Source organism: Oryctolagus cuniculus, chromosome 20, assembly GCF_964237555.1.
Source record: "Oryctolagus cuniculus chromosome 20, mOryCun1.1, whole genome shotgun sequence".
NCBI lineage: Eukaryota > Metazoa > Chordata > Mammalia > Lagomorpha > Leporidae > Oryctolagus > Oryctolagus cuniculus.
In genome coordinates this window covers 15912905-15927384 of record NC_091451.1, presented here as the reverse complement: position 1 = coordinate 15927384, position 14480 = coordinate 15912905, and the positions used below count along the sequence as shown (strand labels likewise).

Below are 14480 nucleotides of genomic sequence, written 5' to 3'. Positions count from 1 at the left end.
ATTTCACTGTAATTATTCCCCGATTAATTATCTGACTACTAAAGGCATAAATTGTGTCTTTTTTGCTTGATAATCATGTCTGAAATGTATTAGGTACTTAGTAAATATTTGTTGAATGAAAGGAATGGATGGATGGACAGACAGATGTTATGGATAGATGGATACTACAGAGATTCCAATTTCTGAGATGAAGGGTTAAGTCCTTGGGGGTCGGTGTTAACATCAGGTTAAGCCGCATCCCCCAAGTCCTGGTTTGAGTCCTGGATTGAGTCCTGGATATTCTGCTTCTGACCCAGCTTCCTGCTAATGTGCCTGGGAAAACAGCAGAGGTTGGCCCAAGTGCTTGGGTCCTTGCCACCCACATGGGAAATCTGCATGGAGTCTGGTTCCTGGCTTCGGCCTGGCCCAGACCTGATTGAAGCAGCCATCTGGGGAGTGAACTAGTGGATGGAAGATTTCTTTCTGTCTGTCTCTCCCTCTCTCTGTCACTCTGCCTTCCAAATAAATAAATAAATCTCTTCTTAAAAATAGAAAAAACATTACATTTTTTTAAAAGGGGGATTAGGTCCTTATCCCCAGTAAAAAGAAGGGAGGGGGATAAAAAACGTGTGATTTAAAGTCTTTTCTACCTTACTGCCCTGCAAGGCAAGACAGCCTCCACAGGAAGAGTGGCTGCTTTAGAAGAATTCTTTTCTAAATAAATTAACCATTCCCTCACTTTGCTCTGACCTTTGGGAAACAGAGTGAACGGCTCCTTTGGGTTTGGATACCACCTTACCCTCTGACATGCAGCCTAGGTCACATATTTTCCTAAGAGGACCTTTAGCTTGGCTGCAGGTAACCACTCCCAGGCACTGGGGAAGGGAATATTTAGGAGAGCAGAGTCAACCATGAGCTGAGCTGTGGGGCCCAGTTACGAGCTCAGACATCCCGGAAGGGACAGAACAGGCATCAACCTGCAAGTTCCTGGGCGTGCACTCGTGGCCATGCCAGCCGTCAGGTCTTATTTGTCAGTAGAAACAAAATGCTCCTGCATTTCGCCTAGGGGAAGCCACAACGTCCTAGGTCTTCTCTGCTCGGTTCAGTTAGTCACGGGGTAGAGAAGCTGCAAGTGCAGATCCTCATCAGGAGGATCCAGGAGAGACCCCTGTGCCCCAGGGGCCCCGTGCATTCTCCCCTCTACACACCTAAATGCCCTTCTCTCCCACTTTGTACCTCCCTTCCTGCCCACTTGACCATCTCCCAAGACTGCAGAAGGCTCTCCAGGGAAATCTGTCTCTTTGCCTCAGCCCTGTCCCATATTCCTAGTGGTTCAGATATACATGTGGAATAGTGAACCAGGCAAGAGTCTGCCCATCAGAGCTGCTGAATTCAGGGTGCAGATTGTGCACTGCATAAAGACCCTGGTGCTTTGGAAGCCAGGGGAAGGCACCCTTTCCCTGCTGAGCTGTGAATATCCAAGGCTGTATCCTTCTACTTAGTACAAAGGACCTCTCCAATAGGACAAGGTATTCTGGTTACGAAACAGATGCTGCACAGTAACTCCAAGAGATCATCTGGCTCAGTCTCTGCCTCCAGAAAATAAATCATCTCCCATATTTGTTGCCTATTGCTGTGTAGCAAATGATCATGAACTTGGGGGACCTAAGACAACACCCGTTATTGATCTCGTGGTTCTACAGTGCAGCAGTCCAGGCAGGCTTGACTGGGCTCCCTGCTCAGGATCTCACTCGCTGACATCGAGGTGTTGGCCAGGCTGGGATCTTGTCTTGGAGACGGGGAAGAAGTATCTGTTTTCAAGCTCATTCTGGTTGCTGGCAGAATCAGTCTCATGTGGCCTGAGGTCCCCAGTTCCTTGCTGGCTGTCATCCAGGCATCACTCACCACACCAGGCTGCTGGCCATATTCCTTCTTACCGTCCATCTTCAAACCGAAACCATCATGTTCGGTCCTTCTCCCACATCAGATGGTTCCAGCTTACCCTTCTTAGTTAGCCAGAGGAAGAGAAAGCTCTCTGCTTTTAAGAGCTCATGTGAGGCCGGCGCCGTGGCTCACTAGGCTAATCCTCCGCCTAGCGGCGCCGGCACACCAGGTTCTAGTCCCAGTCGGGGCGCCGGATTCTGTCCCGGTTGCCCCTCTTCCAGGCCAGCCCTCTGCTGTAGCCAGGGAGTGCAGTGGAGGATGGCCCAAGTGCTTGGGCCCTGCACCCCATGGGAGACCAGGAAAAGCACCTGGCTCCTGGCTCCTGCCATCGGATCAGCGCAGCGCACCGGCCACGGCAGCCATTGGAGGGTGAACCAACAGCAAAGGAAGACCTTTCTCTCTGTCTCTCTCTCTCACTGTCCACTCTGCCTGTCAAAAAAAAAAAAAAAAAAAAAAAAACTCATGTGATTAGACCAGGCCCACATGGCTAATATTCCTATTTTATGTCAACTGTGCCGTATCATGTACTATTCCATACACCTTACAGGAGTGAAGTGTCAGCACATTTGCTGGTTTGGGGGACAAGGAAGAACATCTCTGATAGAATGTTTTAGAAATTCTGCCCATTACAATCTTTCCACCATGATAATTCTTTGAAAAGCCAGGGCTTTAAGACTTTCTTCCAAGGGCTTTTCTTATAAGTGTGTTCATATCACATTTTATCAGATGCTCTGAGCAAAGCTAGCATGTGGCAAAATAATTTGTAAATCAGCCAGAACTACCTTTTCCCATCATAACCCCACTCAGACACTTTGGCAGAGTGTGGAGCTGTCAGTGGTGTACTGGAGCAGGCCTCTACCTGCTCACAGAGCTGATTGTTAAAGGTCTAAGAATTGGTGAGTTGGGTGTCAAATTATTAGCAGCTTGAAAATGATGTTGCTAGGAGCATTTTCGCCATGAAAGGCAATCCCCCAAATGAAGGTTCCTCTTTTCCCAGAAAGCTGGCGTACCTGCTCACCTCTGCGTGCAACCTTCTGAGGCATGCAGGAATGCTTTCCATATCCTTTTTCATGCACCATCAATATTCTATTTTTTTCTTTTTTATTTCATTTGAAAGAATTAGAGAGAGAGAGAAGAAGATATTCCATCTGTTGGTTCACTCCCCAAATGGCTGCAGTGGCCAGGTCTGGGCCAGTCTGAAGCCAGGAGCCAGGAGCCTCACCCAGGTCTTACCTGGGGATGCAGGGGCACAAGAACTTGGGCCATTTTCCACTGCTTTCTCGGGCATTAACAGAGAGCTGGATTGGAAGTAGAGCGGCCAGGATACAAACCTGCACCCATATGGGAGGCTGGCACTATGCACCAGAGTGGGCCCCTCAATATCCTATTTTTAATATCAATGGGAATGATGCAACTCCTTCTTCAAAAGCCGTTTGGTCTCACTGCTGCAATGGAACATGGTGGAGTTGAAGTCCACCTCCCTGGCCCTGGTCCTTTGGAAGCAGCCCTTGTGACAGTCCCAGACCGTTTGGAGTGGGGTGCATCTTTCCCAGGAGAACTCTCCTCTGGTTCCACATATCAGATCCCAGAGGGTGGAACCATGATCTTTAGAGCCATCCTGAGTTCAAATCCCAGCTCTGCCACTTATGTAGCTGTGAGTTTGGGCAAGTCTCTTTTCTGATCGCCTGGCTCCTCATCTGTGAGAATAGGGTTAAAAGGGTACCTGTCTCAAACGTTATTGAGTGAGATAATACAAGGAGATGTCCAAAGGTTCAAAGAAAGAGAAGTGGAGTTAAAGATGAGTTTAGATGGGTGCAAAAATACTTTTTTTTATTTGACAGATAGAGTTAGACAGTGAGAGAGAGAGACAGAGAGAAAGGTCTTCCTTCCATTGTTCACTCCCCAAATGGCCAATCCGAAGCCAGGAGCCGGGTGCTTCCTCCTGGTCTCCTATGCGGGTGCAGGGGCCCAAGCACTTGGGCCATCCTCCACTGCCCTCCCGGGCCACAGCAGAGAGCTGGCCTGGAAGAGGAGCAGCTGGGACTAGAACCCGGCGCCGCAGGCGGAGGATTAACCAAGTGAGCCATGGTGCCGGCCCCTGGGGGGGCAAAAATATTTTGAAATCTACACACAGATTTTTCATAATAATCAATTTGTATAAAATTCTAGAAGATCACTCATATAGCCTCACAACTTCCTTAAAAGGATTCAGTTACTTAATACAAGTAAAATGCTGAGGACCATGCCTAGCACAAAGTACACAGTATGCATGTTGCTAAATTAATTTGAAATGTAGTTTCTAAATCCATCATGACCCTAGTCACCCTCCTCTGGGTGTATTTACTCTCAAATGTAGTGTTAGAATTGACCTAATTAGTCCAGCCTGTGGCTGCAGTGCTAGCCTTTGATTCCGGCTTCTCCCCCATCCCTTTCCCTGTTTTTAACAGAGAAACTTCTCTAAAGAGTCTTGGGCCATAGCTTAAAGAAATGCAGAATCTCACTCTTACCCTAGAATCAGAATCTACACCTGAGCAGGGTGCCTGGGTGACTCATATGCATATTGAAGAGTCCCCATTGGGCTGTCAGGGTGTGCTGGGGCAGGGCATTTCTGTCCAAGTTCACAGAGTCAGAAATCCTGGAGAATGACAAAGGACACTAAAACTAGAAGCCGACATGGAGATGTGAGACTTCCGAGAGTTCCCACGCACAGGCTATGGCTCTGCGCAGGTTCTGTCCTGCTGCCCTGGCCCCAGGAAGCTTTGTGAGCATGAGATCAATATAAGTTTGGCTCATGCGAGAGCCCTTCTTGACACAGTGAAGAGTCATTGAGTAGGAATCAGGAGGGAAGAGGTCATCAATCAGGCTGAAATGAGGGGTTATTTCTGGCATGGGAAGCCCAAGAGGTTGGGAGGCCAGCTATGGTGCCAAGGCAGGGCCACTTACCACCTGCTTGTGTTGCCCAAGTTCAATGAGGGAATCCCAGGTTCCCCCCGGTGGCTGCAGTGGCACCAAGAACTCACCCATCTGCTTGTAGGAAATAAACCATAGGAGTAATAGGGGAAATAAGCTGAAATCCCAGCGCTGCTGCTTGCTAGCTCTGTCACTCTGGACAAATTGCTTAACCTCTCTGAACATCTGTTTTCTCTTTTTTTTTAATGGAATTGCTGTAATAATAATACCTATGAGAACACAGTAGAAGTAAGAATGAAATAAGAACATTCTTGTGGTACCAGACACAGTGTTTGAGGGATCTACGAAAAGCTCATGGAGAGGCAAGAATGGGGCCCAGCAGTTAAGACTCCTGTGAGACACCTGCATCCCCATGTCATTACCTGGTACAAGTCCATGCCTGCTTCCAGTTCAGCTTCCTGCTAATGCATATCCTGAGAAGCAGCAGGTGATGGCTCAAGTAGTTGGAGCCCTGCCGCTCAATGTGGGTGACCAAGGTCAGGTTCAGGGCTCCTGGCTTCTGCCTGGCCTAACCCTGGATGTTGTAGACATTTGGAGAATAAACCAGTGAATGGAAGATCTCTCTCTCTCTTTCTTTTTCTCTGCCTTTCAAGTGAAAATAAATAAAAATTTTAAAAAGTCCTTGGAAAATGCATATTATGAAAAATTATATGGAATTCCACTTTTACAGTGAAATAAACATATTTTAATTCCATTTTCCCACAAAATTTTTGAAGTTTCCTCATATACTTGCATTGGCTTAGATTCCTCTTTCCTGTGTGAAGTGAAATTCACAGAGTCCTTCTCTGATGTGTTATCCACTCATTAACTAATAAATGCTGCTTCCTCCCCCATTCACACTAAAGGAGTCCAGAAGTTCTAAAGAGAACACCTCCCTTTGCCATCCATGAGCATCAGAAGCCTGATTTGGAATTGGGTGTCCTCAGTGCAAAAAAAAAAAAAAATATTCCAAGAGGTCAGCCAGGTAGCACAGAAATGTGTTTTCTGCTCCCTTCCAAATTGTTAGTGGGAATCTCTTGGGAGTGTCTTTTCCAAGCAGCACAGCCAGGTCTTAGCTGGGAACACTGCATGCTCTGGCACCTCCGTCAGCAAAAGGCTTAGCGAAAAGGCAGGTGCAGAGCCTGGAGCCTCTGGCAGCATCACTGGCTCCATGAGTAGCTGCTTGGGATAATCTGTCCCCATGACCGTTCAGTAACTGCCACTGAGCCAGAAGGAACTGGAGATCGGAGGAATGAAGGATTCAAAAACCCTCACCTGAGGCCAGGAGGGTAAGACACCAGGTGCCATGCCTGACAGCCTGGGTTCAATACCCACCTCTGGCTCCTGACATCAGCTTCCTGCTAATGTAGGCGCTGGAAAGCAGCAGGGATGACTCAAGAAATTGGGTTCCTGTCACTCACATGGGAGACCTGTGTTGAGTTCCAAGAACTGGGCTTTGAGACCCAGCCATTGCAGGAAGGGAACTCTGTCTCTGTCTCTCAAATTAAATAAATAACAAACAAACAAACCTCACCAGAACCAACGAGTTAGATCCCAGTATGGTTGGAGGGATCTTCAATAGAGTGGTGAATGCAGTAGGTCAGAGTGAGCTGAGGGTCTCCGTTTGATAATCTTGGACTTGAACCTCTTTGCCCCAACAAGAAGTCTTAAGCAGACACCATGTGACCTTCAAAATACTTTTTGTCCCTAATGACATATTTATTTATTTATTTTTACTGCAAAAAGATGGAGTTGTTTCAAGAAGACCCAGGTGTGTTAGAAATGCCATTAGTCACTGAACAAGTCATGACTGGAGACTCCTGTGCAGCAGGTATGACGCCAGGTGTCCTCGTGGAGCTGACCCTCTAAGGCGGACAGACCGGCTGTGAACAAGTAACTCATCAGCTAAGCTCAGGAAACAAGCGGGGCAGCATGATGGAAGGTGATCAGTGGTGTAGAGGGGAATCTTCTAGGTCAGGTGGCCATGGAAGAGTTCTCTGAGGGAAGACTAGCCTGTCTGGGACCCAGAGCAAGGGGAGCGTGCCTTGAATGACGTCTGAAGGTAGGCAGCTGACCTACAGGCCAGGGTAAAGAAAGGCTTTGTGGGTGTTCCAAGGACAGGGACTCTGCTAGGACCTGGACTTCATTTTTCATATTTAAGCCTGGCCATAATATAGAGGAGGAGCTGAAGAAAGACGGCAAAGGCGGGATTAGGAAAATCTCTCAGGAGTCAGTGACAAAGTCCAGGGGAGCGGCCGTGGTGCTCTGGACTGCAGACTCAATATCCTGGAGGTGGGGCAGCTCAGTGGAGTGGGGAGAAGGGGAAGGAAGGAATCAGGGGTGTCTGGGGTTGGGCTTGGGGCCGTTCGGTAGACAGTGATGCCGTTGTCTGGAATGGGGAGAACCAGTTTGGAAACAGAAGTCAACACTCAGCAAGGAACGCTTCCTAAATGTTCTTGTGGCCTCCTTTGTGACTTGAGCACAAGTGAGAATGTCCTTGATTTTCGAGAGCTAGAAGGGATTTCTCTTCCTCCAGGCAACGTAACACCTTCAGTCCCGAGAGAAGTGGTGTGTTCCCCATAAACCACCACAGTGGGGGAATCCTACACCCAGCCCCCATGCTTCCACCTTCTGACTAGTGCATTCCACTTGCTGCTCCTCAATGCCTGTCCTCAGCTAAGATGTTGATGGCCTCTTCTTTCCGGTTTATGTGTTCACTAAAACTCAAACCAAGAAAAAGCTATGCTATGTGTGGCAAGCAGTCGGTCCTGCTCAGAGCTGTCGCTACAGGGGCACAGGCCAGATTTTGAGCGAGTATGAGAGTTTCTCTCTGTCACCGTGCTTGACATTCCAGGCCCTTCTAATAGCCCATTTGGAATCTATCAGCTTGTTTTATTCAAGCCTTTCTTGAACTGGCTGGCACCTCTTGGGTCACCAGTTCTATTGATTGGTTTCTCCTTATTTTCTGACTTAATGACTGGAGATGGTGCGATTGCTTTACATAGTCCTCTCAAACCACCATACAGGGTCATTATTACTCTTGGTAGTAACAGCTGCTGTGTCTGCAACACACGATGCAGAATACACATTCTGCCAGGTGCTTCACATGCACTGTCTCCTTGAGGAACATGACAAAGGAGGTGTTACCATTATTCCACTTTACACATGAGACTCGGGAAGCGTTAGCATGTTGCCCAACATCACCCAGCTTGTGAGGAGTGGGGGTGGGATTCCAACCCAGTCCGTGGGCCTCCAATCACTGGCAGATGGAATGCTAAAGCAGTGTGTCCCCTCATACGTCACATAGTCGTGTTTTCCATGGCAGTGAGCCAGGGTCCTCAATGACCAGGGTGGGTGTGGTAAGGGATGAAGGTTTGGAGCCTTTCTTTGTATGAGCAGTGGAGCGCCAGGGACTGGGGTGTGTTAGTAACTGCTGCTGTGTTCATTTCTAGAGCTACAGACCCAGGTTTGACTCTGCAGCATCCACAGTGTGGACCACAGAGGCTCTGTAGATTCCCAAAGCTCTACCGTGACTCAAGAAAGCCCAGGCAAGCACAGAGGCTGTGTCCTGAGTTAGAATCGCAAAATATTCTTACTCTATTTAGAAAAGAAAAAAAGGTTAAAGGGAGGAGCTAAAGCTGTGATTCTCCTAAACACAGGCCAGGCCTTAGGGCAGCAGAGCCTGCAAGGGTCCATGCCAGGGGAGCGGACCAGTGGCTCCTGCTGGAGGCTCGAGACTCCCCTTGCTGAGGGGAGACTGAGCTCCAGGCCCACTGCCTCCAGCAACGTCGCATCCCCTCCAGGAGCAGCACAGACCTCCTGCGTGTGCCAAGGTCCTGAAATGTCCCCTTTCAGCCGTGCTTTGGAGATGCCAGGCTCTGCTTCTGTGTTTAAAGCTCCTAATAACCTTTTTTCAATAAAGAAATGCAAAAATTATTTTTCATGTTTACATTAATAAAATAGCACTTTCTAACATAAAGAGTACTGCAACCGTGCTAACCACAAGATCATTGTAAGACCTTAGAAACGAATCGTAATTGAGTGCCCAGGGGTAATGTCCAGCCACCGTGTTCACATGACTACAGTAGCTTCTTTGGAGACAGTGGCAGTTGTTTTTTTTTTTTTCTTTTTTTTAAAAGATTTATTTATTTATTTGAAAGTCAGGGTTACACAGAGAGAGGAAAAGCAACGGCTAGAGCTGCACCGATCCGAAGCCTAGAGCCAGGAGCTTCCTCTGGGTCTCCCATGCAAGTGCAGGGGCCCAAAGACTTGGGCCATCTTCTGCTGCTTTACCAGGCCATAGCAGAGAGCTGGATCAGAAGCAGCCAGGACACGAACCAGCGCCCATATGGGATGCTGGCACTGCAGGTGGCAGCTTTACCCGCTACACCAGTGCTGGGTCTGGCAGTGGGTGTTGAGTCCTGCTGTAAATTAGCAGAATGTGCGACACAGGTCAAAGAGCCATCCTGGCTCCCCTGGGAAACTCCCTGCCAAGCAGAAGGGGAGGGATTCTGGCAGGATTCTCACAGCCCAATTTGTCCCTCTCTTTCTATAATATAAAGCTTTCAGATCAGTACCTGCTGATATCAAAAGCCGAAAGCTTCTCTCCTGCCCGCAAAGCAAGAAGGATAAGGAAGTAACACATTAGGAGAGGACCTTCATGCCTGAGCCTTTGCAAGTAAACAGTAGTTCTTTTTCGTGATTTCACTGTTTGTGGTTAGTTACCTGCAGTCAACTGCAATGCAAAAGCATGAAATGGAAAATTCTAGAAATGAAATTCATAGCTCTTTAAAAACTTCCATTAAAGAATATCTTGATAGTTGATCTCTTACTGCTGTTAATCTCTTCCTGGGCCTAATTTATAAATTAAGCCTGTCACAGATATATATGAGGGTACTTTAAAAAGGTCATGAGAAATAGAATTTAAAAATTGCAGGGGCCAGTGCTATGGCATAATGGGTAAAGCACTGCCTGTAGCACTGGCATCCCATATGGGTACCAGTTCAAGTCCCAGCTGCTCCACTTCCAATCCTACCCTCTGCTATGGCCTGGGAAAGCAGTGGAAGGTGGCCCAAGTCCTTGGGCCCCTGCACCCCCGTAGGAAATAAAGAAGCTCCTGGCTCTTAGCTTCAGATCAGCCCAGCTCCAGCCATTGTGGCCATTTGAGGAGTGAACTAAAGGACGGAAGACTTCTCTCTACTTCTGCCTCTCTGTAACTCTGCCTTTCAAATCAATAAATAAATCTTTTTGAAAAATGGTTTATTTTGATGCAAAAGAGTTTCAAAATCCATGCCATATGAAGTGTCTTCCCAAAATTCAATTAAAAACTCTGCATAGATTTCAAAAATTGTACCAAAATAAGTTTGCCTTTTAATTCCATTTTCATGAACTTTTTGAAGTACTCTTGTATGTACTGGCAAAAAAAGAAATTTAAAAATTGTAGCTGTAAGATTCAGTACTATCTGTGATTTCAAGCATCCATTGAGGACCTTGGAACATATCTCCTGAAGCAAAGGGGGAGTTATTGTATTATTATTTCTATGCCATTGTTCTCATAACTGTCTTGAGATGATAGAAGCATTATTTGTCTCGTGTGTATATTGGTTAAAGTATTTGTTCAAGATCACATGGCAATCCAAGATTAGAACCCAGAACCTTTGACGGTCAAGCCCGAGCTCCTATGAGCATACCACGAGGTCACATGAAGCCCAGGAGGCGCCCAGAGAGGCTGGAGGGGGCCTGGGACAGCCACTCTCCTCCAGGCCCCAGGTGACATTGGGGCAACTTGAAGTTTTCTGGATCTCTTTGCTATTTCCTTCTCTTCCTGTTTCTTCTGGATGGCTTGTCCCCTTCTCTGCTCCCTGCTTATGATACTTATTTTTCCATCCACAGCAAAACAATTCACATCCAGGTAATTGATGATGAGGCGTATGAGAAAAACAAGAATTACTTCATTGAGATACTGGGCCCCCGCATGGTGGATATGAGTTTTCAGAAAGGTGTAGTACCCTGTCCTCCGCACTAACACTGACATTCTTCTCTCCTCTTCTCTTTCTTCCTTTCTCCAATCCACGTGTCTCCTACCTCTCCGGTTCACTGTCCCTGCTTTCTCTCTTGCTGTCTTTTCACTTCTTCCTCTCCTCCATGTTCCCAGCTCAATCCTAACACCTACCAGCCTGTCACATGGTATGCACAAGAGGGAGGCTCAAAATAAATGGTAATTATTTTTCTGGGATGCAAAAATGAGTATCGAGAGAGAGGGAGAAGGAGAGAGAGAGAGAGAGAGAGAGAGAAAGTAGAAATAGGAATAGATCCAAAGTCCTAAGAGTATTGTATATGAGGCTATCACTTCTCCTGAATGGCTGAGAGTACAGGAAAGAAAATGACCAGATAGCACAGTACCAGGCAGGAGGGCAGCAGTAAGAGACACACTCTAGACACCAACTCCCATAGATGTCCCTGTGTCCAGCTTACCGTCCAGGAAGTTGAGAATCAGTGTAATTGCATAATGGCTCATGTCACAACCCCAGAGCAAGCCTGACCAGGAGCCTTCTTATCTGCCACACCACTACCATGGGGACTTGTTTCTCGCCCTGACCTTGACAAAACTCAAAGCACAGGTTTGAGTTCCAGGTCTTCATCAAAGACCTGTCTGCCTTACTCTGCCATCTTTATTAAGAATATCTACGTGTGGAGGCAGAGAGAAGAGTGAGACAGGGGATTCTGATCTGAGTGGGAGCGGTCTCCAAAGTCCATGCAGCTTCTCAGAATGGAAGGGATCAAGTTTTCGCCTTCCTCTTACATAACCCCACACATCACACAGCCTCTGGTTGGCAAGTCAGGAAATCCTCTGGGATAGCATCCCTTCCCTGGCTGACCCCTCAGTCATGGCCCTGCAGGCCAGGCCCCTAGGTGCCCAGCCAATCCCACAGCAGAGTCCATGTGGCAAAAAAAAAAAAAAAAAAAAAAAAAAAAAAAAAAAAAAACAGGCTTTGGGACGGGGTCCCATATATAGAGAGCCAAGAGATAAATGCTCCAAAATTGCCACCAATCAATGAGATTTGTCTGTTGTCCATTGAGAAAGGTGTGAAAGGTGTCAAGTAGCCAAAAAGTAACCAAAAATGGACTTGTAAAATACACACACACACACACACACAGAGCTCATACACACACACACACATACACAGCAAGTCCTTGGCCCAGCAAACTACCTTGGATCAACCTGCTCTTCTGTGATAGCAGATCAGGTGCATCTTCAAAACATTATAGGAACAGAGAGGGCCTGAGGGGACATTCGGGCTGTTGATCCTCAGCACCTCCTTATTCTTTTGAAACCATTCAGATTCCAGGCCAAAAATGAAAATGGAAAACGGAAAATAATTCCAGCCCACTGTTGGGACCACTCACCACCACTGTGGTTCCAGAAAGGACCAGAGAAGCCAGGCCCACACAGCAGTCTCTCCACATATGATGGTGGGCCTGGGCCAGCCTTGAGTCAATCTTTGAAGTCATTTTTCTCCAAGTAGACTTTTGATTGTCATGGTGGTTTACTTTAAAAGACCCTATGCTTTGCTGAGATACCCAGAGCTGAATAGAAACCTTCATCACCTTGTGCCCTGGCCCCATGGTACTCAACATGTAGGAAGCCAGCCTAGGACATGTACCCCCATTTGATAGAAATCCAAAGATGATGTGGAATTTGATGATTTGCCTCATCTTCTCTGCATTTGCTTAGGAGCACCTCCGCTGTAAATGATCCCTATCGTGCATCATAGTGTGGTTAATACAAAGTGCCTCAAAAAGCTGGTGGAAAATGGAATTAAATATTATTTCATTTTGGTGCACAAAATTTTGAAATCCATTCATACAAGGATCTCTCAAAAGTTCATTGAAAATGCATATTGTTGAAAAAACTATGCATGGATTTTAAAAATAACTGTAAGGCTAAAATAAACATATCGGTAAACTCCACTTTCCACAAACTATATCAAGCACACTCACACATGCCTGAATTTTAGGTTAGCTCCCACCACTGACACTGCCTTTGAAATAAACAAGAGAGTAGAGTGCTGCCTCCTCTTCCTTTTCCCCTCCCTCTCTCTCTGCTTCCCTTCCTCATAAACACTTTACTTTGAAAGTTTTATTTATGATGCTCTCTTAAGAAGTGGTTGTAGTCACAAAGAGGGGATGCAAGCTGTGGCACAGTGGGTTAAGCTACCGTCTGTAGTGCCGGCATCCCATATGGGCACTGGTTTGAGTCCCAGCTGCTCCACTTCTGATCCAGCTTCCTGCTGGTGGTCTGGGAGAAGCAGTGAAAGATGGGCCAAGTGTTTGGGCCCCTGCCACCCATGTAGGGGACCCAGATGGAGCTGCTGGGTTCTGGTTTCATCCTAACTCAATCTGGGCTGTTGTGGCCATTTGGGAAGTGAACCAGTGGATGAAAGAACTTTCTCTCTCTCTCTCTCAAATTCCACCTTTCAAAAAATAAATAAAATATTAACAAAAAGAGGGGATGCAAGCTCTGGATTCTGTTGCTGCTTCCTACTGTGGAAGGGCCCTGGGTCATTCCAGTGGACAGGTAGCCTACCTATTGCCCGAAGAAATGTAACTGTTACCATGTGACACCTGATGGAATGTGCTGCCCAACTCACTTCCTCCTAACCTTTGGCAGGATCTAAATCAACTCCCCTCCCCACCATCACCTTCCCACTGTTCTCCTTCCCTTCCTATCTGCCCCTTCCTGTCTGCTCCTCCCCTTCCTATCTACCCCCTCCCCCCTCCCCTTCCTGGCTGCCCCTCCCCTTCCTGTCTGCCCCAGCCCCCTTCCATTGCCCACCTTGCCTTGCCTCCTGGCTCCCTGTCCCTCTCACCATACGAACAACTACGACCAAGGAGACAAGAAAAGCTAAGGCCAATTTTTTACACCAGAACAGCCTAGGCCACCCTTACCCCGTCAGCAGCCTCCATGCGCCAAGAGCGACAGGGAACCATTTGAAAGGCTGTGCTCCCGGTGACCGCCCAGTTGGCAGACCCCATCGACACACTCTCTCTCTTGTTGTCCCTACAGGAAAACCATAAGGGTTAAAATAGTAGATGAGGAGGAATACGAAAGGCAAGAGAATTTCTTCATTGCCCTTGGTGAACCGAAATGGATGGAACGTGGAATATCAGGTGTGAGACTCTTTAAAAACAAAACAACAGAAAGAAAAGAACACAATGGAAACAAACCGGGGGGAAACAGCAGCTGCCTATTTCTCCACCCTTTTCTTCCCTTCTCCTTCCTCCTCTGGCCAGCGGGCATTTTGATCTTTTCCCGCCTGCGTTCTCGCTCTCACCCTGTTTCGGTATCATCTCTGCCTTTTAGCTTTAGTTCACTTCCTCCTCTCCCGCCTCCGGGCAGCACTGTAGCCTCAACTCCTCCTTCCCCTAACGACTTTCGTTCCTGTTACTCTGCGGTTATCCCATGACCTCCTTGCCACTGTCCCCTGCACTCCCTCCAGCCCCCCACCCCTACACGGTCCCCTGTAGATGTGAACACTCCTTGCTGGGTGGGGAGGAGGAGAAAAGGAAAGGAATGTGATGTGAAGCATGCCTGTGCCCCTGCTCTG

The 14480-nt window shown here is 47.4% G+C and overlaps 1 protein-coding gene across 11 annotated transcripts in view; it reads left to right on the top strand.

The window, feature by feature from the left end:
• The window catches only part of SLC8A3 (solute carrier family 8 member A3), a 162457-nt gene that overhangs the window by 131443 nt on the left and 16534 nt on the right, over positions 1-14480 (top strand). For 9 of the 11 annotated variants that reach the window (XM_070065152.1, XM_070065150.1, XM_008248556.4 and 6 more), the window contains exon 3: positions 13940-14043. In XM_070065152.1, coding sequence (XP_069921253.1) covers positions 13940-14043 — 104 coding nt within the window. Of the gene's footprint in view, positions 1-10764; positions 10872-13939; positions 14044-14480 lie in introns of all 11 variants that reach the window. The other 2 variants (XM_070065153.1, XM_051826304.2) reach the window with 1 other exon arrangement.